A 25,946-nucleotide genomic window follows, 5' to 3' on the forward strand; every position below is an offset into this window, starting at 1 on the left:
ATGGTCAAAATAATTATGGATTAACTTAGAAAAAGAAGCAATTTCACCATACAAGTGTGTAAGTGAAGTCTGATGTGTCTCACACAGCTGCTGTATGACTTTCAGCATTGTGTTAAAAAAACAAAAATCAAAACAAAACAAAAACAATATTGTACCAGGAGTTGCAAAAACCACAAAAGCATGTTTAAACTAAATTCTATCTTAAGTTGAAGACAAATGCAATCATAAAAACTACATGACACCGCATGTCATACACTACCATTCAAAAGTTTGGAATAATTCAAATGTTTAAATGTTTTTGATCAAAAATGTCAGTAATATTATGAAATATTATTACAATTTAAAATAACTGTTTTCTATGTGTTTTCTATTTTACAATGTAATTTATTCCTGTGATCAAATCTGAATTTTCAGCATCATTACTCCAGTCTTCAGTGTCACATGATCCTCCAGAAATCATTCAAATATGATGATTTGATGCTCAATAAACATTTCTTATGATTGATCATAGTTGTTCTGCTTAATATTTTTGTCAATCGTGATAGATTTTCTATAGTCAGCCTCAAGCTAAGAAGCAGTTTTGCTTATTTTGAATAAGAATATAAAAATATGATATCCTTTATAGACCGTTTTATTATGCACTGCCCTAATTAATGCATTATTAATGCATGTTGTTCGTTTAATATTTGTGAATAAAACACAAATTTTAATTTTATAGTAATAAATTATGCAGATGTTTGAGTGCAAAACTCAAGCTACATTTTAGCTCCATCAGCCCGCCCAAATACACTCCATGTAGTTTACACACACACACACACACACACACACACACACACACACACACACACACACACACACACACACACACACACACACACACACACACACACACACACACACCTCTGCCACGCTGCTTCTTTTTCTTCTGCTCTGAGAGTTTGTCCAGCGGCAGGTTGTGGAGGTCGAGACCGTAGACGTAACGGGCCAGTACTGCAGTGAGAGAGTCCATGATGCTGGCCCACTCGAACACCAGCTCCTCCCAGTGGCTGAGAGACGACAGCACAGCCAGCAGATCGTCCCACAGCTCACGGGATATAAACACCGTCAGGTTGGCCCGCACCCACGCCACGAAGATCGTCTGCAAATGACAGCAGCACACAAATCAAACATCAGATGATATCATGGATATCAGGCCTTTTCAACTATATTATCACAATCACAATTTTACACGTGTGATGAAGGGTAAAACAGTCTTGCGCTTTTCAAAGATTTTACAGTTCTATGTACAGATTTGGTAAACCCTATAGGAAGACATCTTTAAGGAATTTTAGAATTAAAGAACATTAGCTTGATGTTGAAACTCATTGTTCAAATCGATTCTTACGACACAGGATCATATGATCATTAACAGTGTAAACTACCATTCAAAAGTTTGGGCTTAGTTTTCTATTTTCTATTCAGATTTCTAACGTTTTTGATAGCATTCTCTTAGGCCGTGTTTCCACCAAAGCATAGTCAGCTGGAAACGCCTAGCTGTGGCGCTTGAGAGCGTTTTGGCAGCGCAGCATTTTTTTCAGTTGAGACACTTTGCTTGTTATGATACGGGATATCCGCGAAAGTGTTACTAGTATCTCATTTCACACATATTTTGTTTCTGTGTTGAATCTATATTAAAATGTCGATACAATCTAACATATTTTTTATAGCTCTTGTTTTAAATGAGTTTGTTCCATTATTATGCTTCTTGTTGTCCTCATCTGTTGACGTTGTACAAGCAGAATGTGGCGGTTAGTCAGTGTGGTATTAGTCCCGCCCCTCCTCCACTGTGATTGGACGGTTGGGTAAAAAGTGACAATGATGTGCGCTGCGTTTTACCCAAAGTTGAACATTCTTCAACTCTCGGCGACCTGTAAAAAACACAGAGCGCTCAGCGCTTCAGCGTGAAGAAAACGCTCAGCGCCTCGTTACGCTCATGACGTTTTAAAAACGCGCCGCTGCCATTGAAAACAACTGAAAAAATACGCCAGCTGTGTGAAAAAAAACGCTTTGGTGGACACACGGCATTATGCTCACCAAGAATGCTTTTTTTTTTTTTTTTTAACTGTCCTATTTGAATATATTTTAAAATAAAAGTAGCCTATTTTATTCCTGTGATCAAAGCTGAATTTTCTGCATCATTACTCCAGTCTTCAGCGTCACATGATCCTTCAGAGATCATTCTAATAGGCTGATTTGATGATCAAGGAACATTTCTTATCATTATCAATGTCGAAAACAGTTGTGCTGCTTAATATCTTTTCGTAAATATTTTTTATAATGAAATTAAATTATATTGGCACTCTTTGATGAACGCAATGCCATAGTGTTTTTACCATAATGCTGTTTAAAGAGAAGACAAAGTATGATACAAACATCAGTCATAATCCTACCCTTACAATAACTGTTCTGTTAATAACTCTCATTCAATCCGAATGTCTGTGGGCGGGGATGCAAAAATGCAGAAGTATAATCTGTAGATTTCACAGTACCACAATTGCAGTAGTCGGTACCAATACCAGTAACATTTCACGGTTTTATGTACCAATTTCGGTACCACAGCAAAAACTGTTGGAACTATTTTATCATTTTATTTAACAAAAAATATAATATATAATGAGTTTAGTATTTACAAAGAAACATATTATTCTATTATTTTGCATTTACTCTCCAAGACTTAATGCACAGATCTATTTTGACAAAGTATCAGACTGTATGCTATGGTTATACCACTGTCAACCATTGCAGTTTCGGATTCAATGGCGCATTTTAATACAACTGTAAATCCAGAAACTCTGCAGTGTACTTAGTAGTGAGAAAAACAAAACTTTTATTCAAATTGTACATGGGTTGAAAACAAAAAACGAGCAAAGAATGCTCCCTTTATATTCACTGAAGCTGTCAATCACGCCTGCTCACTGAGAGCTACACTCTTGTGAAAACTCCAGCTGTAATCAACAGAGCTGTCTACACCGCACAATCAATCTCTTATTTACATGGTGTTTAGACTTTGTTGGTAATAATGAAAGGATTTCCAAGCATGCAGAATGGTTTTTAGAGCAATGTTGAGCTGATTCTGACTAACTTAAAAGCCTCTGATTGGTTCATTGCATTCAAGCGCTCAACAGATATGTCTGTGATTGGCAAAAATGATCAACACGTTGTAAACAGAAACCTTAGAAGCTCTTCACAGAGCACTTACACAGATACAAACGGCGGAGCTATCAGCGGGCACTGAATATACCTGGTACTCTGTACTAGCGGTCCTGAAGAAATGCTGGTATCACCATATATTTAGAATTTCAGAACCGATCTGATACCAAAGTACCGGTACTTTAGGTGTCTGCCGTATTATACAAAATGTTTGCTGACAAAAAACCTTGAATTTCTCTGTCCAGGTAACACGGAGAACGAGTAAACATAGTTCATTTACATATACTACCGACACTGTAACAATATAAAGCGGGTTAAACACCGTCTTAAGTTCTTCTTTAATCTCAAACTCACTTTGAAGAGGATGCTGGCCAGGCTGTGAGCGAACGTGTCTTTTCTTTGGTTCTCCTGGGGTCTCTTCATCACTGCCTCTGTGATCCTCAGCAACACCTGCAGCAACTGCTCCCTAAAACACCCAGTCACAGCCTCAGTCAAGCGCTTTTGCACACAATATGCTGAATGTTTCCGGATTCATAGTAAAGCAGAGCTGCGCTCCACACAGACTGACCAGGTCTGGCGGTTCATGTTCTGCTCCATGATGATGTGCCGGTAGACGCTGAGCACAGCTCGGCACGCCTCCAACTGGTTCTCCAGCAGTTTGGGCACATCCTGACATGGCTCCAACAGGAACACGTTGGCAGAGTTTGTCAGGAACACCTAAAAACACCAACAAACAATTCACTCTCTCAAACAACACTACGGTTCAGAAGTTTGGAATAAATCAGATTATTTATGTTTTTGAAAAGAAGTCTCCTGCTCACCAAGGCTGCATTTATTTGATTAAAAATGCAATAAAACAGTGATATTTTGAAATATTACAATTTTAAATAATTGTTTTCTATTTGAAAATATTGTAAAATGTAATTTATTCCTGTGAGTTATCAGCATCATTACTCCAGTCTTCAGTGTCTCATGATCCTTCAGAAATCATTCTAATATGCTGATTTGCTGATCAGTTATAATAAATTATTATTTGTTCTCAAATATTAATCAATAATTTTTGTGGAAACAGGATTTTTGGGGCAGTCTTTAATGAATAAATAAATGTATTTACTGTAAATATAATTTATTAGCATATTATAGCATAGCATTTATGATTTTTGATGAATATTCTAATATTCGTTCCGTGGGTTGGTATTCGATTTGAAAATTTGACATTCGAATATTCATTGTCGTTTTTTTGCACACATGGCATCCCCCTCGAAACGGTTCTCATTCGCGCTTGAATATGTTCAACACTATAAAATCTGACGAAATACAATACTCTTTTTTTACAATTATCTTATATAGCCTAGCCATTTTTAATAGGATGGACAGTTGAAGGAACCCAACCTAGTTATACTTAATAAATATATTTGCTTCTTCTTGGCCTACTAAAGTGTTCCTGCAACGGGAGTATTCTCTGGCTAGAGCGCAGAACAGCGGAGTGTGTATGGACAGAAGTGCATGCCTGAGCTTGTGTTTTGGGTTAAGCTGCTGTTGCTTTGACATTGTGGGAAAACAGAATAATAGAAAAAAATGTATTAAGCTTTTTACCCGTTATTATCAATCTAAATTAATCTCGTTTTTAATTTAACTTAATTTCGTTTTTCTTTATTTAAATTTCGTTTTTTTCTTTATTTAAATTTCGTTTTTTCTTTATTTAAATTTCGTTTTTTCTTTATTTAAATTTCATTTTTCTTTATTTAAATTTTGTTTTTATTTATTTAAATTTCGTTTTTCTTTATTTAAATCTACCCTTTACTGTGTCAGTAATTTGTTAGTCAGAAAAATATTAGACTACCTTATTAAAAGTATTGCTTAAGTTAACAGACCTGTGTATGTGTGTTACATGCGAGTGTATTTACTTTGTGTTGTTCATGGGGAAGATGTGTTTAATATCACTAGTGCAGTGTCCGTTCTCAGAGCATATAAGCCCTGCCCGTGTGAGGTGCGCCACTTCCCGCTCGCATTGTTCTGTAGTTTATTAAAAGTTTATTAATTCTGAACGTGTCACGTCTCTATCTATACTGCACCAAATGCGACACTGCACTCCCTTGAGAAGTCGATTGGATGAACGGTTCTCGAAATAATCAAAATGCAAACGGACAGACACATAGAGAATACTGCCTTTATTAGAGAGAAGAATATGTTCATCCCCCTCTCTCCGAAGCTTCGAATATTCGATGTTCATTACTACCGAAGCTTCGAAGCTCAAAAAATGGTATTCGGACCAGCCCTAGATAATAATCAGAAATGTTTCTTGATCATCAAAACATCATATTAGAATGATTTCTAAAGGATCATGTGACACTGAAGACTGGAGTAATGATGCTGAAAATTCAGCTTTGATCACAGGAATAAATTATATTTCAAAATATTTTCAAGTAGAAAAATTTTAATATTGTAATAATATTTCACAGTATTCCTGTTTTTACTGTATTTTTGATCAAATAAATGCAGCCTTGGTGAGCAGAACATTTACTGCTCTTTTGACCAGTAGTGTACATTCTGTATCTAAAGACAACATGAAACAGCATTTTCAACACCTTTAACATCTGCCTGAAGCAGTGTGAGAGCTGAGAGTGTGTGTGAGCACCTGCAGAGTGGACTGGACACCAGCCTTCACGTCCTGGTTCTGTTCTTCAGTCAGACAGCCTCTGCTGATGGCGCTGCTGAAGGAGTATGTGCGCCCCCAGCTGGACGATCGTTTGTGCCCATGAGTCTCCAAGACCTGAAGGTTCGATAAAGGACAGGTAAGAGGGACCAAGTTTATCCATCAGCATGAACCATATTTTGAGTGTGAGTGTGTAACCGTGCCTCCACATGCACATTGTCCGTCTCTGAGACCATCTGCTCTTCCTCTCCATCTTCCTCCTGGCTTGTCGTCTCAGGCTCAGCCATGAATGTGGGTTTATCCTGAAGAATCCACTTCCTGTAGACTTTGATCACTTTGCGAGTGGCTGAGGCTTCACAGGACGGCAGCAGGAAAGCCTATGCAGTGACACACACACACACACACACACACACACACACACATAATGATGCTCACTCACACAATTGTCACGGGCTTTGTGGGGCTTTCAAACTTTTTGATACCGAGAACTCCACGACATGTTGTAAAATATTAAACAACATTTATACATGTTTCCAAAATGAAATAATGGGCTTTTATGATCTTTTATTTATTAATTTACTTAAATAACAACAGAAAATCAAATATAAGAGAAAATCAAATATAATTCTTGAAGTTATTAAATTTTTTCACACATTTTTTCACAAAACTTCAAGCAGACTTTTTTATTATTATATATACACATTTCTTATTGTTAAAAACAAAAGCTCTCAATTAATCTCATGACCAAACTAGAAAGGAGAATGAAACAGGAAAGTCAGAGAAGTTGACATTGAAAACCCCTGGTCTGTAACACACATGTGCTTTCTGGTTAAAATTCTTAAAAACTGTAAATTGCATGTGACTCTAATAGAATAGTGAGTCTTTATTGTGATTCACACGAAAATGTACTAAACTAATAAAACGACTAAATCTGCTGAAACAATTATTTCAACATGATGACCAGATTCTGGCCACAAGGTGGCAGCAAAAGACAGAGCATCTGAACATCCTACATAACAGTTTGTGATACAAATAAACAATTCATGATTTAATACAGTACCTTGAAAATATGGACACTTCTTTTTAAGTTGTTAAACTAAGAAAAATAGGTAACACTATTTTACAGTGTTACATGTTAAAAGTACATATGTTACACGTGGTTACTGCAGTAATAACAGTAAATTATGCATAATTATACAACTAACCCTAAACCAAACCCTAACCCCCCATAGTAAGTACATGTACTTGCGTGTATAATTACACTGTAACAAAGACACCTTAAAATAAAGTTTGTCACAATTGAATCAAATTTTATTGATAAAATGAAGACAAAGTGACTTAGCGATTAGTTTCATAGCTAATGTGATGAACTACATCTGTGGTTACTGAGATATATTTTAACGTTACTAGCCTATGTTTTTCCTCCAGAAATGTCAAATATAATTGTATTAAATTTGCACTTTTAATAAAATTTTAATATTAACATTTAAATCTAATATGATGTGAATATGATAGTATGATGCTCTGTGATATGTCACAATATGATACACATGTATTGTGAGGCAGTGGACGATATCCAGCCCAAGACAAGTGTCTAAATACTTTTTTGGGGTCACTGCATCTCTAACCAAGTGGAGAGTTTGTCTAAAAAGGCGCCAATATAACGTTGCAGATCTGATCACACTGTCTCTGACCTGATGGAAGACCTCGTTGACGAAATTGACATTGTCTCGTGTGGAGAGCAGGATGGACTGCACCATGTCGTAGACGCCTCGATGCTCCTCCTCGATGCTACACACACTGGAGTTGCTGCCTCTGCGGTCAGACAGTGTGCTGCTGTTTGAGTGATTCTTCTCCTGCTCCACCGGACCGTTGGACTCAGAGTCTGAGCTCTTCTCCTGACTGATGCCGCCCGCAGTCACAGTCTGAACACCAACACACACATAACAGAGATCTGGCTCACATTCAACTATTTCTACAGACTATAGTATTAAGACTTATGAAAGAGTTACAAAGAGATCCCCCATAATCAATATAAAACATGTGGATAAGTGTTTAAACTCATTTGGGAAAACAAAATTAAATGTAAATAAAATAAAATAAAATATTTCATCTGTCACCTTTTACTGGCCAACATTTCACCCTCTTGGTTACTGTCACAAGTTTGTGCAAAGGTTACGATCAGGGAACTCTAGAATCAGATACTTGGATAGTTCATCCAAAAACAAAATTTCTGGCATCATTTACTCACAAGTTGTTCCAACCCTGTATGAGTTTCTTTCTTCTGTTGAACACAAAAGAATATATTTTGAAGAATATGGGTCACCATAGTATTGAAAAGAAGGAAATACTATGGCAGTCAAAGTGGTCGTAAAGTTTCCCTCCAAAGGAACAACTTCTTATTGGCTCACACACTTCCAGAGGGTGTGACATCTTCACACTTTAACGATCACTGGTCACAAGATCACGGGGATTCTGGGAAATTCTGATGTGAAGATGATGCTGAGCTAGAAGTCTTCTAAGGAGCCCTAAGTTTGTGCCAGACTGCGGCCTTGTCTTTCCTCTGTCTCATACAGGTTCTCTCTCATCAAGAAAACATCAGCAAAGATCAACTGGAGCCTCAACAAATTGCATCAGGACAGTTTTATGCATATGGGCGAGACGTGTAAGTATCAAACTTACATTACATTAAGTATCCCAATCCATTTAAAAAAGGGTGTGTTGATCTACTGTGTTGATCTTGCTTTCCTGTATTCTGCTTCAGCTCTCTTTCCATTGCAAAACTGTGTGTGTGTGTGTGTGTGTGTGTTAGATTAGACTAAGTGTTCAGTCTTGTTAATAAAATAATGTTCGTGTCACATGTACAGTTTTTTTGTGGTTCATGCTCATATCCTGGAGTCCCTAATCATGCAGATTTTGGCTACATGCCCTGAGTAGTTCTGTACGGTAAGAAAGTTATTTCCCTTGCCCCGGAAATGAACATTTCTCAGAATTAATAAATAATTAATACTGAGCGTTCGCTAAGTTGACTGTGGTATTAATTCTGCTACATCAAGTTAATTCTACCAACTGATACAAATATTTATAATTATTTATAATGAGTTGGTTTGTATTCTTAAGCATTCTCAAGTTTGTTATCACTCAAAACATATACAATATTAATTGCATTTTTTTGGGGTGATTTTTTGTCATTTTTGGAGCTTGACAGCAAGTGGTATGGAAAAGAACAGCTTAAAAATTCTGCTTTTGTGTTTTTAAAACAAAAAGATGAGTAAATGATGACAGAATTTTTGCTGAATTATGCCTATAATGGTGTTATTTGAGTGAGAATGCTTCCTCAGAAGATATCTGTCCACGTTAGCTAGTAGACATTAGACAGTAGACAGCTTAAATGAGGAAAATCCATATGTTTTTTTCATTATCAAGCTTCCTCCCACCTGGATTATCTTAGGAAGGACCTCTCCTCCATTCTTAGAGCTGCTCGTGGCCGAGTTCACATACTTCTTCTCCAGGAAGAAGTTAACAAGCCACGTGATGAAGGCCACGCGGGGAGCCAGATACTGATCCCTAGTGCAGTATGTACTCTCGCTGTTGCGTGTCACTTGGATGTAGAGGGGCTTGGGTCTGTGAATGGGAAGATCTGAGAAACAGAGAGGGAAAATTATAACTAAAAATAAGGAGTAACAGTGTTTCCAGTTAATTGCCTAGACAGTTTCATAATGAACCGAAAATATATTTACACTTGTCATAATAAGTATTTCACCATTGCTTTGACACAGCATCTATCAATCCAACTAAAATAGAAATTGTGACATGGTTTAATGCACTTAAGGTTGTGGTTTAATCAAATGAGCATATAATCTCAGAGCAGCTCAGTTCAGTGAATGCCACGAACCCCATCTCTGTGTGTGCTGAGAGTTTAACACGTACTTCAGAGGGTTTTAAATTCACATCGATTAAAATTGTTTTAAATTCACATCGGTATAATTTCCAACATTGTTGTGGATGGATTGGGATTGCAGCATTTCACTAGACTTTTAGTAATGAGAAGTCTGTTCTGTTGAAAAGAAACAAAGATCTCCCTGCAATTTTCAATCAAAGTTAAAGCTCAAGAGTACAGAGTAATATACTTTTAATACTGAAAATTAATGAATATACTCATGAAATATTCAATATATGCATTTAAACAGGGTTCTTACAGATACTGTAAAAAGAAATTTCAAGGACTTTTCAAGCACTACTTTAGACTACAATAAGAGATCGCACTTATCAAACAATATCTTTAGGATTTTTTAAGGATTTTTTAAAAACAAATTGCAGATACATGGTATGCAAAATACAACTTGCAACATATTCAATAATATATATTAAATACACAGTTTATAATGGCTATTATTGCTCAATAATAATAATAATAATAATATGTTATATTATAATGTTGGCGTACTTCATATCCAGAAACGGTCTGATGGGGGTTTATCAGACGGGCAGCAGTGTTAACTTAGTTTGAAAAGATAAAATTTCATATATATACAGTACAGGCCAAAAGTTTGGACACATTACTATTTTTAATGTTTTTGAAAGAAGTTTCTTCTGCTCATCAAGCCTGCATTTATTTGATCGAAAATACAGAAAAAAATGTAATATTGTGATATATTATTACAATTTAAAATAATTGGTTTTCAATTTATTATACTTTAAATTATCATTTATTTTGGTGATGCAAAGCTGAATTTTCAGGATCATTACTCCAGTCTATCAAATGATCCTTTAGAAATCATTCTAATATGATGATTCATTATCAAAGTTGGAAACAGTTCTGCTGCTTAATATTTTTTCATAACCTGTGATACTTTTTTAGGATACTTTGATGAATAAAAAAAAGAAAAAGAAAAAAGAAAAGAAAAAAAAAGAAGCAAATGTTTTCAAGATAGAAATCTTTTATAACAACAATATACACTACTGGTCAGTAATTTGGGGTCAGTAATTTTTTTCTTTATTTTTTTTTAAATAAATCAATAATTTTATTCAGCAAGGATGTGTTAAATTGATAAAAAGTGATAATAAAGAAGATTTATATTAAAAAAAAATGTATTTATTTTGAATAAATGCAGTTCTTTTTAACCTTTTATTCATCAAATACATTAGGCAGCAGAACTGTTTCCAACACTCATAATAAATCAGAACATTAGAATGATTTCTAAAGGATCATGTGATTGACTGGATGTCACATGTGACACTGAAGACTGGAGTAATGATCCTGAAAATTCAGCTTTGCATCACCAAAATAAATGATTTTGCACCTTGTACGAACCCTGATTTAAGTGATCAATTATATAAATTATTGCTGTCATTAATATAATTATTATAAAAATTGCTTGGCTTTCTAATAACACCAGTGTTGATGTCATGTGGACTGAGACATTATCATAACTAAAAGGAGGTTTGAGTCCACTTTAAAGTCCAGCATCAAGTCAATGCAAAGACCTTTTTTTATTCCGTTCAATTTGGCCACTGTAAAGGTTTGAGCTCTTTATTTGCTCTCAAAGTGCATCAGACTGATGCATTAAAATTTAAACTGCAGAAAATTGTATTATGGTCTAACAAAATCATGTGGGAAACACTGAACAATATATGACAAACATGGGAACAAACCATTGACAGCCAACATAACCACAGAATAATTCATCACTAATAGTGCATTATGTATTATCTTTGATTATTTTGCTGGCCAATATGACAGCAGCCTTGGACTTTACATTAACAACCATCTGTGTGGATGCAGCATCACACAATACAAGTGTTTTCAGCTACAGATGGCACGAAAAAAAAAGGCCTATTCACGTGTGTATTTGTAGTATCCATCAATCTAAAACATCCCATCCTGATGAAACACTTGATGAACGATGAATAGTTTTCGCATTGTGTTAAATTTCCTGTTCATTTTCTTGTCAGCGTTCCAAACTTTCAGAGCCGGAGTTTAACCAGAGCATATATCTGGAAGTCTGGTATCCGCTTTTATAGAAATGTTTCCTTAAAAGCATTAGTTAGACAGTAGAGAAATGACTAGGGGTGTGACAAGACATCTTACGAGACGAGACACGAGACTGAGTTCACGAGAATGAGACAAGATTTTTACACAGTATTTTTAAGAAATCCTCAATGACGAAATACATGACTAGAAAAATAGTCTGCGGGTGCTTTTGAAACTAATCATCTTGTATTGAATGCCATTTCAGTTCTACTTTCTGGGTATGAATTATCAACAATACTCAAGTACTGTTAAAGGTTTTGGCACAAACTCTCTCCTGTATGATTTCATGAATCTCATCAGACCAACTGTACGTGATTTATGAGCTTCTACAACTTTTGACCTCCTAATTGAACTTATTTCCACAAATTGATCATAGGAATAAAAACAGTATAAATACAAATTAATAAAACAGTTTTCTCTTAGTCTTAAGTGCAAACAATAAGTGCATCCATAATCAAAGAACTCTCTCAATATTCAAAGAGCAAATAGAGAACAACTTTTTCTTCAAGCATGACACAGAGCTAAGAGATGGTTACAACTACACAGCCCAGCCTAAGATAGCTTTAATATTGGGAGATATTTGCATTCTACAAGATCAGACATTTGTCAGACGCGTAGGCTCTGTTGTGGAACGAATCCTCCGCCATGGTCTTGTCAGTCATCTCATCACGTGATCAGTGAACTCTGATTCCTGCTGCACTACGTACGACTCTGCAGCTCGTGTTGGATGAGCTGGATGGAAATGAAGCGACTGTTGTCCAACTGAATTTTTTATTTTTATTAAGTTTTTATTTCTATATAAAACAAAACGAAAGTGTAATGTAGGCGTAATGTAAATGTAGAGGACTCCGTGATGACAATATCACGAGACAGCTTTTCACCTCGATGAGAAATCTCGTCACATTTTAATCTTGTGAGATCTCGTGTCACGAGATCATGTCAAACCCCTAGAAATGACCCATGTACTGATAAACTGAACTCATTTATATTTTACAGGGGCAATATGTAAGAATTCTCATGTATTAATTGCTTTTTGTATTGCTAACGTGTGAACAGCTTGAAACGAAACTCAAAAAGCAAGACCCTCCCGACTTCCTAGGTTGTCTTTACAAGCCTGTAGACTGATTTTTATGTATAGGAATCGAAAGGATCTGACGTTTTCGTGCGCTCACAAGAGCTTTTTTTGTTCTCTGACACATGAAACAAATGCTTATACAATGTTCAGGATAATGCCGAAAGAGCTATTCTGTACTTTAATGTCAATGTGTCATGCAAAGAAAAGGGATTCAGTCAAACTACAGTCAGATCTGTATAGTCTATAGTCTCAAATATACTTTATAATGAAACTATCATAAACAGTGTAATAGTAATTACCTCATCTGTCGACATGATGCTGCGAATCAGAGCTGGTGCAAATATATCCACATCACTATGATCAGATGCTTTCTTAAAGGTAGAGCAAGTTTTATAAACACTGTTATACTGGCTGAACTCTTTTCACATCCTGATAGCAATCAATAATAGAAGTGGTCTAAATATTAAAACATGTACATATACCTTCTGTGTCTCAGGACCAAAAAAGTTTGTATAAACCTATAAAAACGTAAGTGTCTTTAATTGTGATTAATCACAGAAAAATTTGAGATTAGTCGAGTTATTTTTTTTAATCGATTGACAGCACTAGCTTTGAGACATGAGGTCATTCAACGCCGTCTGTCGTGAGGTTTTGCAGAATCTGCTGTGTGAGTTCATGTGTTTCGGAGGAGACGGGGCTCTGCTCTGAAGGGAGGGTGGGATCTCATGCTTTCAACAACAACATTTATTCATAAAGCACATTTAAACACAATATAGATTGATCCAAAGGGTTGTACATAGTACAAAGCAGGTCTACACTATAAAAAATAGAAAAAATAAGCTAAATAGCTATTGCTAACCTCTCTGAAATTGCCTTCCCTACCTCTAGCTGCAATTTCCCACTGCTGTCATTTTTGTTGTTGTGTTTATTAGGGCTGGGTATCATTCAAAAAAATTCGATACCAATACCGATACCGATACCTTGATTTCGATACTGGTTCCTGAACGATACTTTTTTCGATACCAATTTTATGAAATCCATTTTTAACAATATTACATAACACATTACCTCAGAAAAACTTTGGTTTTATTTTTTCAGTTTGACTCATGGTCCTTAGCCAGTGCACAAAGGAACAAATAACATTTTTTTTATATATATATAAAGAGCTCATGCTCACCAAAACTGAATTTATTTGATCAAAATTGCAGTAAAACTTGTAACATTGGGAAATAGTATTACAATTTAAAATCTTATTTGAATATATTTCAAAAAGTAATTTATTCCTGTGATGTCAAAGCTGAATTTTCAGAATCATTACTTCAGTGTCACATGATCCTTCAGAAATATGAAAACAGTTTGCTGCTTAATATTTTGGAACTATGATACATTTTTTCTTAGATGAATAAAAATTTCAAAAGAACAGCATTTATTTGAAACAGAAATCTGTTATAACATTACACATGTTTTAAGGTAATTTTTGATCACTTGAATGCATCCTTACTGAAAAAAAAAAATACTGACTAACCAACACATTTTTGAACGGCAGTGTACATTCAGTAGGTCATTATTGCAATATAAACACTGTCAGAGTGATCAACAAGGTACCTCTTCATTTACCAGTCGAAGACGGAGCAACTTTCTGCTCTTATGTTTACTCCGTGCACTGTCAAGGTCCTCATCTTATCTGTCGCGGTACTGGTCTGCAGCAATTAGCAATTATTTTACCGCAAGTTCTGCATCGCGCGCTGTTGGCATCGAACCTGGAGAAATGTAGCCACACTTTTGATCGACTTAGGGTATTGTGTGTGTGCTCGCGTCTCATATGAGTATGTGCGCGGAGAGTTTGTGTGTGTGTGTTCGCGTCTCATTGAGTACGTGCTCACCTCTTTTGTGTGTGCTCCCGTCTCATGAGTATGTGCGTGGACAGTTTGTGTGCGCGCGCGCGTCTCATATGAGTATGTGCGCGGAGAGTTCCGCGCGTCTCGTGTGTGTAGAGTTTGCGTGTATGTGCGTGAGCGACTTTAGGTGTGTCGTTGTGCATTTTATTTGTATTTGTTTGAGCACTGACATTGACGAGTTAACCCTTAGGTATCGAAATCTGGTACCGAACAACAAGTCATTTTTCGATACTCGATAGTATCGAGGCAATTCGGTCGGTACCTAAAAAGCATCGAACTCGGTACCCAGCCCTAGTGTTTATTTTGTTATTGAGAGAAAAGCATGCAGCACATATTTACATATTTATCTAAACCGCGCTCTCAGCAGTGTGGACGGTGGCAAGATGTTTAGCATATCGCTGCAAAGGTATTTCCACTCCTTTTTACCCCCAAGCGAAGAACGAAGAAGAACTTCGTCACGAGTATATCAAGGCATTGAATTACGCTCAGTCTCTTGTACGTAACTCATATGCGAGTGCAAACACGAGCAAAAAGTTGCTGGCTGCAGTTCACTCAATGGCCACCGGTGTCGCTAACAACAAGGGTTTCTGAATTATACATATAGCCCCTTTAAGTTTGTGCTGAGAGATTGTCTGAAAACTATTATTATTATGATATAATATGTGATACTAAATTATTATTCATTAATACTTGAATCTCTTGGCTAGTTCTTGATGAATAATTAATGAAATTGTGAGCTGCTAAAATCAGGTTTAAAGTAAAAAAAGTTTCTTGTCTCAAACCCACCTAATTGTGGCTTGTAGAGGTTGGTGTGTTTTGTGAAAGAAGGGAAGAGATGAGGCAGGTAGTACTTCTTGAACAGGGAAAAGAGAAATCTGAAGCCTGTGTCCTGGTTCTCTTTGTTTTTCCAGTCCAAGCTGGATGCCTGTGGGGTGAAAACAAATATCAGGGGTTCAGAGTACATCACGGCAATCCAGTTATGAGAAACATGCCGATTTCCGACAGAACACTGATGTGAGCAGCTCTCTCTCACCTGGAGAACCATGACCTTGAGCACGATCTGGAGGACAGAACAGGTGTGGTCGTCTGCCACCTTCTCTCCGGGAACCGCAGGCACCAGTGGGGTGATCTCCTCCGGCACAATCTTGGCTACAACACCATAAACACAGATTATGATCATTTAAAGACATCTATGTCATTTATTTGCCAGAAAGATTTGTAAAATAGATAAAAAGATAAAGCTGTTTATTTCACACTTTTTGTTACCATTTTATTTGTTTGCATTGTATTATACAGTTTATTTATTTATTTTCTTAAGCATTTACCGGTTTTATGACCAAATAATTTACATGAATGTTCTAGTTTTTTTTATTCTTACAAATATTATTTAATTTCAAAACAGTTTCTACCAAACAAAATATTATACAGCTTGACATAAGTAGAAAAAAATTGAAATTTCCAGGTTTCCAGGTCTGGAAATTACACTTTTAAAATTCACTTATATATCCAGGTTTTCCAAGAGTGTGAGAACCCTGGTTTTAAATAAAAAAGACAGTTGTTGAGGGAAAAAATTTAAATAACAAATATGACATCAGTTTACAACTTTATTTTTTAGCAATTTATCTTATTTTAAATCCTTTTAAGCCAACTTGAGGCCCCTGTGGAAGTTTGCTGAGGCGCCCTGCTTGAGAACCACTGCTCTAGATATTTCAATGCAAGTCTGGGGGATTTTTTCACCTGTTTTATCACTTTGGAAATCATATGTTCAATCACACTCCACCCCTCAACAAGCTGCAAAATATAACAATACTTGGATGAACGTTCAAATCCTAATCTTAAAGAGTCCATATTATGCCCTTTCACAAAGTCTTGATTTCGTTTTTGGGCTCTACTAGAATAGGTTTTCATGATCTTCAATAAAACACATTTTGCCAATATTTGACATTGTTGTTGCAGCTCCTCTCTTCCCAGTCTGTCAGTAACGCTCTGTTTAGTTCCTGTCTCTGTGAAGCTCCTCCTCCTGAAAAGCACACTGTGCTCTGATTGGTCAGCTGGAGCAGTGTGTTGTGATTGGTCAAGCGATTCGAGCGTGTTTGGGATATGTCACGCCACTACTTCACTACACTATTTCAACACACTACTAACCAACCAGGCCTCTGCCCTTTATTCCGCGTATGCCTTTGGTGGGAATTATTTAAATTAGGAATATTGTGACGTGTTCGTTCCCGAAAGAAAACTCTATAATGGACTGCAAGACTACAATGGATACATTTCAGAAAAAGTGCCCACTGATATAGAGAATAACTCCCTTCAGAGGGACTTTGCAGACGTTTATCATGCTCAAACAGCAACATAACACACTAAAGAAAGCTGAGAAAGTAAAAAAAAGAAAAAAAAAAAGAAAACCGCATAGTAGAAAAAGTGATGCCTCAGCACAAAATGATATTCCTACCCCTCCAACAACAGGTAATCCTGCACAAATTATTCACATCACTGGTTGAGCCAGAAGTTTAGAGTGTGCTTTGTCAGCACCACACAGTCTGTTATGGTGTGCATGCTTAACTATTATGTTTGAGACTTTATAGTTGTCTATGCCCAATAAACTGGGGTAGAGAAAGCATTTGAACCCTTTAAGCCATGGAGGGAATTTTTTTTTTTTTTTGAGTGACATACATAAAAGTAAAGACCCACAACTCCAAAACTATATAAAGGAGAGTCAAAAGGTAGGTTTCGTTAGATAGAAAACTTTTTAAAATACATATACATATATATATATAAAAAAAATTAATAATAATTTTACATCTTTCTTATTTGACTGCTAAACAGAAAGTGGCTGTCTCACTGACATGTAGAGTTCTTATTGTCTTACATAATGTTTAGGTATGGCAAAATCTGAAATCAATAATATCACAAATAATACACTGTTGTAGAATTTTTCCCCTACATTTGAACTGCTTCTGGATCAAAATTTGTGGTGGCAGCATAAAGTTATCAAAAGTCACAGCATTTGGAATCACTGTAGCCTTTTTGTTTAGCTCTTGACCCCCAAATGGGCAGTTTTTAAACTGTTGAAAATCTCATGATCAACGCAATGGATTACAGGGCTCCAGACTAACTTTTCCACTGGTTGCACTGGTGCTACCAACTTTCTCAGTTGGTCGCACCAGCATATGATTTGGTCGCACCTTTTTTTTTTTGCTACATACCATGGGATTAATCAATGCATGCTGATGAATAGTGGTCTCAATCTGCATACCCTAGTTTTGCACTGATGTAATAAGACTGACAGTGACACAAGACCTCATGTTAGCAAAATGTTTTAATCTTTTAACTCTAAAAAAAAAAACTAATAAAAAACATATATGTTCTTTAATGTTTGATTATAATTTTACTGTCTTCACATAGGGATGGGAATTGATAAGATTTTATCAATAATAATGCCACTGACGATTCTGCTTATCAATCCATTCTTTAACGATTCTCTTATCGATTCTTGATAGCACTGTGTGGAAAAATGTATTCAAATGCTTTTCAAAAAAACAAGTGGTTTTATTTATTTTAAAGTTTAAGCTTGAGTAAGCAAACTGTACTTTTTATGTAATTTATGTAATAAATAGAACCTTATTGTATAGTGTTACTGATTAATTATACACCGATTCAGACGTCTCCCTGTTGGAAAGATCAGTTTTTTTAACCATTCATTAAAATTAATCGGTTCAAAAGAGTCATTAGTTCGCGAATTGGACGTGTCATGCGCGTTGTGTGATTATCCCAGCACTGACATGGACATCCAAGATTTGTGTCAACACAGAAAACATTTCATCACTGGATAGTTTTTTCGTTTAATTAAAGTGTTGTTTTATGTCAGCTGAATGTGCGGAACGCTTTTCAGAGAAGATAAGGCAACTTATTTAGCACAATTCACACCCAGTGGTAATTCAGGGGGGGAAAAAATATCCGAATGCTCCACGGAAACTCTTCCGACCTTTTACCACCATGTCGATTTATTTTGATTAATATGCGCGCGGGAGAGAGAGCAAGTTGGAGACGGTGTTCGTCTTGTTTACACTTTCGCCTGGCTCCGAAGAGAGACCGGGTCTCTCTCTCTCTGCTCTTTCTAACAGGTTAAACAAGCGCGGCAGTTCATCTACATTACTCACCGATCAAATAAGACTTTGGCGGGCGCTAAAACAAGTTAAATGCAGGAAAATTCATGCGTGAATTTAACTGAGTAGTACATGACCATGTACTCGCACAAATGCGACCACATCAAATTTTAACTCGCACATTCTCAAAAAATGGTCGCATATGCGACCATTTTGGTCGCAGTCTGGAACCCTGGATTATGTTGATTTTGGACTCATTTCAATCGGGAGCATCCACTTAAAGTAATGATGTGCCATTTTCTACGATCTATGCATGTTTCACAAAGTTACAAGCGAAAATGCCACGTGAAAGCTACATTTGATTTTACTTAGCTACATGTGCACCTGTGGAGTTTTATGTGTGGTAACTCCATGAGGAATATCTCATGATCAACACAATGGATTGTGATGATTATAATTTTAATAGTGAGAATCTGCTGTAAATATTGAAGTGCCATTTTCCACAATCGGAGCATGTTTCATGAAGTAACACGCGAAAACATGACATAAATGCCGCATCTGGATATTATTTATATATGGGTCTTGCGGGGCTTCAAAGTACAAAAACTCGCTCAAGTTTAGTCAAAGCCCAAAACAATTACGCGTGTTGTATTCTACTTTGTGAGACCTTTCAAATGACACATGACACGTACATATCTGAGCTGTGTGATGTTTTTGACACATTAAAGTACATAGTACAAAAAAGTACTTAATAAATTATGCAAATTTGTATTTATATATCTGCAAATAACTCAAAACTACTTAGGAGTTAATCAAAGTGGCTACATTCATTGTAAAGTTCAGACTATAAGCTTACAGATGACAACTATTTTGTGTTGATCAAGGGAGTAGTTTTGAAAAATATTATACATTTTTTAGTAGCTAGGTGGCGCCCACAGGTGGTACACTCTGTTTAAGAGGGACTACTCAACACTCGTTAAGAGTTGAACAAAATGGTTAGATGCATTAAAAAGCTGAGTTTCTAATCTTTAAAATTATACCTATTTCGGGGGTACACTTTGGGTTTAAAGGGTTAACATCCAAAAAAATAGCACTCCTCACCTTTCAAGTAAAAACAAATGAGATAATTATTTTAATTTGAATGTTTTGATTCATAACTCTTTCATGACACTTTGCAAGATCTGCATCCGGCTTATTTTTATCAAATGGATTGCTTTTTAGGTTTTGTCACTACTGCCTTTGTCGTTTCAGAGGGCTGAACAACCTTCAGCGCCGTGAATAGCTTGGATTTCACTAATGAAATCTATTCAGACATAAAGCCCGTCAGCACAGACAGAAAGGATTCACTGATTTCAAATAAATATGAACACATGCACAGTGCTTTGAAATTAATGGGTCATTACCAGTTCAAGGGCATCAATAAAATCTTTTCCGAGAGAAAACATCAAGGGAAATCATTCCTTTAAGCATTTAACAGACTCTGACCTCCTTTTCTGAGTATGCTGTGTCGCCATTTGATTATTACACTCTAATACTAGATTTAAAGTGCCTTTGTGCCACAAAGAGCATTAATGGCTGCCATTAAAAATCACATTCTCAGACAGGAACATAGTACTGTAGATGTGCTGTAAATGGTGAGGGATGAAATGAATGAAGGACAAAGTTGTGAGCACAGAAAAATATCAGGGTTATTGGGTACTTCGAGTGCATGTACAGCATTCGTTTTTGAGTTCAGCTGATTTGTCCAGGAACTTCTTTTTAAAAGACTACAAGCATCTGGAAATGAGCACTAAAAGTCCTGCCAAACTCCAACCTTACGTTGTCATTCCCAGCAGTCACTACCTTACCAACAACATTTGTTAAAAATGTTAAAAACATTTTATTATGTTATCCATCTCAATTTATTTGTATTGTTCTATGTCATGTGTCTATGTCATGTTTATTTGTACTTTACTGTAAAGCGACCTTGAGTTTTCTGAAAGGCGCTATTTAAAATAAACGTATTATTATTATTATTATTATTAATATTACCAATGCTGAAGATTAACAGTCAACAAGTTCATGGACCATACGTCACATGGAGTGCTGCAGGAATGACCAAATTTTTGAAGACCAAAACATTTTTTAACACATCCGGTCATTTTGAATGGGTTTTTGGTTAAATTCCTGAAATAAGGTCTGTAGTGAACACAAGTTCAATGTATTTTCATGTTTTATTGTATGACATCAAATCCACCAGTATTACCACTTTGTGATTTTTTAAAAGCTTTGCTAACTTGCTAACAAGTGTCTAAATGGGACTAAAGAGGATGTCAGGATATTTCAAGATTTCTATCCATCTTATTCCTACGCCCCATGACGCTTCGCGTGAATTATGGGTGTAACTTCCGTTAAGCTGTAAACAATCAGTGAAAGGCTCGCTCTATAAACGCAATAAGATTTTTTTGTTGTTTTTTGTTTTTGTTAGCAAGTATATATATATAAAAATCTGTTTTATGTAACATATGTTGCCTTAGTCAAAAATGTTCATTAACTTCAGCATTGCGTGACACTATTTCAATATGATTTCCGTTATTTTGACAGATCAATGAATTTTATTTACCTGTGAAAACAAACCTGGAAAGAGACGTGAGGATTTGAGGAGAAAAACGAGAGTGCATTTGTGCATTCCAGTGAATTATTAATAGGGGATATATTGTAAATTAAATCGGGAGAACTGTACACAAATGTGCAGGATATGTTGTCCTTTTTCACACTTTTACAGCGGATTGCAAAGGGAAAAAAGAAAATAACTATGACGAAAAGAATGCAGTGACTTAAAAAACCTCTTGCCATAGATATTCTTGTTATAACATGTCACGTTAAAATACCAAGTGTTATGTTATTCTCATGATGTCTGAAAATAAATCATGAAGGAAAATTGACAGCGCATTGAGTCAAACTGACAGATCAGCTTTATTTGTGGGCAACCTTATGATTTGAAATGATTTGTTTTAATTAATTCCCCAAACCGGAAGTGCCACCCATTCAAAACGCAGTAGGCTCGTTAGGAATAAGGTGGATAGACATGTTTTTCATGTCTGTGTGGCAAGTATATGCTGAGTTTTAGTTCATTTTTGTGATGTACTCCAGTTCAAGGAGACCGAGACGGCAGAAAGTGCATCCTTTTTATAGGATACACATAAAAAAAAAAAAAAAAAACATTTTGTTATTGTCAATTAAAAGTAGAACCTTTACAGTTCCAAATGATTTCTTACTCTTATCAGTACAAACGGAAATTTCAGATATTAGTGAAATTTCACAATTATCGATACTTCAGCAAAAAAAATTCTACTAGGTTGACAAATATATATATATATATATATATATGTGTGTGTGTGTGTGTGTGTGTGTGTATATAAGTACAGGATCCTCAAAACAGTTACATACGATAAATAAATAGTCAGCAATACATTAAGAACAAAGAAACTAATTACAAACAAAACCAACAAATAAATATAACAAAAATACAAATGAAATAAACAGTGCTTTAGGTTTTTCAGGAAGATGTACTAACAGTGGTATTCAGATAAGTAACTAATAGTCTACAACAGAAATTGAATAAAGTAGTCAAATGTCAAATAAAATAACTGCATAGTCTTCGATGTAATACATTATTAAATATAGACAAACTCTTATTAAAACTACAAAAGTTATTCATTCAAGAGCAGTGAGTGATTTTTTCTTTGTCTTTTGTTGTTTGATTAACAGTAATGACAGACTGAAGCAGTAACATTGGGCTGCAGTCACTGGATCCAATATACTGTTACACACAAATGTGTTTTCTTTCTCAACTCTTTACATTCACTTAAGACATAATGTCAATCATGTTTACGAGGATACTCACCAAAACAGCATTTTGACATTTTTGTGTGTAGGCTATTTGACCATTTATGCACGTATAGCCCATATTATACTTTCCATCTTGGAGCGTGCACACAGAAAAAGCCGCCTGGGGAACAGTGTCTCTCTCGCGGCTTAGTGCGTTTTTAATAACACTGTTTAATATTTTAATATCTGCTTATTTTAATATATTAAAATAATATATTTTAATATCTGCTTTTAATATCTGCTTTTAATATCAAGCAGATCCCATAGTTTAACAACTTAGCATTCTGATTTGGAAAATCAATTTCGATTAATCACACAACCCTAGTTCTTACTAATGTTGTCTATACTTTCTTTAAATCAGAGATTACTGGTCTATTATCTGAATGATTTATCTGTTTTGACACAACAGTGTGTTATTTGTTATATTATTGATTTCAGATTTTGCCATACCTAAACATCATGTAAAACAACAAGAACTCTACATCTCAGTGAGACAGTCACTTTCTGTTTAGCAGTCAGTTTATTGTCAGATTAAGATGAAAGTGGATTTTATGCAGATAGCCTAGAGACTAGGATTAAAACGTTAGATCCCTCTTTATATTAGGTAATGCACTGAACCTATGTCAAAAAAAAAAAAAGTTAGGTAAAATGTATTGGTTGTGTTCATGTCCTATTGCAAAACACAGTAACACTTTATGTTAGTGTCCTTGATACATGCATAATTGCAAACAACTAACCCTAAACCAAACCCTAACACTATAAGTACATATTGGTAATAATTACACAGTACTTATTTGTGCAATTACAATGTAAAATTGACAAATAAAGTGTAAACCAAAACACCTTTGCTGGTACTGAGGTGGGATACGGCTAAGGTTAGGCACAGGTTTGGTGGAATGGGTTTAAGGGTTGGTTAAGGTGTAAGTCAATGTTCAACAGTGTAATTATTAGGGGTGTAACGGTACGTGTATTCGTACCGGACCGTTTCGGTACAGGGCTTTAGGTTCGGTGCACGTGTGTACCGAATGACTGAATGCAATATTTTGTGTGCGGAACATAGGTACATTTTCGTGTTTCCACACGAACATATTAAGTGTCGGAAGTCTCCGCGTTCAGCGCAAATCCCGCCCTGCAGCTGATTCTAATGTTTTACCAGTGTTTTACCCGTCGTCACTGTAACCTAAACCAATGAAATAGACTCCAGGGCGAAAAAAAGCTTTTCCGCTCCGTGTGCGCCGCCGCAATCTCTGTTCCGTGTGTGTGTGTGTGTGTGTGTGTGTGTGTGTGTGTGTGTGTGTGTGTCTGTCGGCCCGCTGCGCTCTCTGCTCAATGTTCGAGTCCGTGTTTGCCCTGCGCGTTCTGCTCTGTCGTTAACGGCCCAAAAACTCCAATCATGTACCGATCACGCACTGGAAAAGCAAAGTCCGCTCAAATAAGGTGAAATTTCTCAGTAGTAGACTTCTGTTTGCTGAGCTGGTATAGTTAAGCTGGCAACAATGGTAAAATGACCTGCTCTGATCACATGCTCTGGTAATAATAGCTTTGTACTATAGCTTTGGACTATATTTTATTTTGATAATTATTAAAAAAGTGAAAAAAAAAAATCTTAAATTGATTATGTTGATTGATTATTGAAAAATAATAATACATTGATATATTTATGTTTAATATTATTTTAATATAGGGCTATTTTCTGTTCCTTTTTTCCCCGTGTTTCATTTAATTAGGTGATTATAAGTTTAATTATTGATGATTACAAGCTTGGAGGAATTGCAATTAATTACAGCAAATTGTGCAATTAATTAGTTCTTTTTTTTTTTATCGATTCCCAGCCTTAATTTTTTAATATGAGCAGGCCTACAAGCTGGGATTGGTAATGCTGCACTGTAATCATAGTTATTTATTTATATTTTTCATTATATTATATTATGTGATATTGGTTTGAGACTGAGAGTATTTTATTTAGTGGAGAACTTTGCAGCAGTATTTTATTTCTTATTCTTTTTTTTTTATTTTATATCTATTTTATTATATTTTATTAAAAAGTGTAAACAAATTGTTAAAAAAAGTTTATAGTAATAAACAACCTGCAGTTTAATGTTTGCATTTCTTTCCCTTACTGTACCGAAAATAAACCGAACCGTGACTTTAAAACCGAGGTACATACCGAACCGTGATTTTTGTGTACCGTTACACCCCTAGTAATTATAGCTGAAATTAATTTTGTACCGACATAGTCAATGTGTGTATTTGTTTGTTACCGTCAGGCGGGTTGGAAAATGGGTTGTAAATGATGGTGTCCAGTGTGCAGGGTCCTCTGGATGAGGCAACAGCAGGGAATCCTGGGATCAGGCAGGCAAAAATGAGGAGCTGCTCTTCTGCACAGTTACTCTGCAGAGCCTCTAGCCAGAGCAGGAACAGACGCATGCCATCACAGCGGATCTGCACACACAAACAAACACAGTTTCCTCTGGTTACACATCGGCAACCGAGATTCATCTCATCATTTTGGAGGTCTTCTGATTCATAAATTGACCTACCTTAAAAGAGTTTCCAGTGTGCAAAAGTTTTTTGAGTATAGAACCTATAAAAGAAAAGTGTTTAAACACAGACACAATCAGTAACGGACTTGATCATTACAATGCAGAAATTATGATGCACAAACTTAAAGGCATTAAAAAGGTTCCTTTTGACTATGATCCTTAGGCCTATATCATGGTTTGAGTGATTTAGATCATGGTACTGGTATATATATCAAAATATAGTTAAATTTGCTGGAAATTCAACACTAAATGTTTTAAATATTACACAACTCAATTCTCCAGAGGCCTTACTTTTATTATTATTATATTAAAATTTTGAAAATTATAAAAATTATATTATTTATAACAATTGAACTGGCATCAGAGTACAGACTGTTTCAGATAGGGATGCACAATATATCGTATAAATTTCTATGTTCCTATATACACAATCATCATCTTTAAATCATTAAATCTTTAAATATTTATATTTCTCCATCATTTTAAATTTGATTATGTAGTATTGAAGGCGTCATGGGATTGTTGTTCTTTCCCTCGTTAAAGCTGTTAGGTACACAGTCTTGTACCTTTGTCTT

At 35.7% G+C, this 25,946-nt stretch overlaps 1 protein-coding gene across 8 annotated transcripts in view; it reads right to left on the reverse strand.

Moving 5' to 3' along the window:
* The window catches only part of ralgapa2 (Ral GTPase activating protein catalytic subunit alpha 2), a 182,610-nt gene that overhangs the window by 97,443 nt on the left and 59,221 nt on the right, over positions 1-25,946 (reverse strand). For all 8 annotated transcript variants that reach the window (XM_079854349.1, XM_079854348.1, XM_079854347.1 and 5 more), the window contains exons 5-15: positions 25,369-25,412; positions 25,090-25,270; positions 15,886-16,001; positions 15,639-15,777; positions 9,283-9,485; positions 7,540-7,770; positions 6,049-6,222; positions 5,828-5,962; positions 3,758-3,906; positions 3,544-3,655; positions 901-1,138 (exon numbers count right to left, since the gene is read on the reverse strand). In XM_079854349.1, coding sequence (XP_079710475.1) covers positions 901-1,138; positions 3,544-3,655; positions 3,758-3,906; positions 5,828-5,962; positions 6,049-6,222; positions 7,540-7,770; positions 9,283-9,485; positions 15,639-15,777; positions 15,886-16,001; positions 25,090-25,270; positions 25,369-25,412 — 1,722 coding nt within the window. The remainder of the gene's footprint in view (positions 1-900; positions 1,139-3,543; positions 3,656-3,757; positions 3,907-5,827; positions 5,963-6,048; positions 6,223-7,539; positions 7,771-9,282; positions 9,486-15,638; positions 15,778-15,885; positions 16,002-25,089; positions 25,271-25,368; positions 25,413-25,946) is intronic.

This window comes from Squalius cephalus (genome assembly GCF_949319135.1).
Source record: "Squalius cephalus genome assembly, chromosome: 20".
In the NCBI taxonomy this organism is placed as follows: Eukaryota; Metazoa; Chordata; class Actinopteri; order Cypriniformes; family Leuciscidae; genus Squalius; species Squalius cephalus.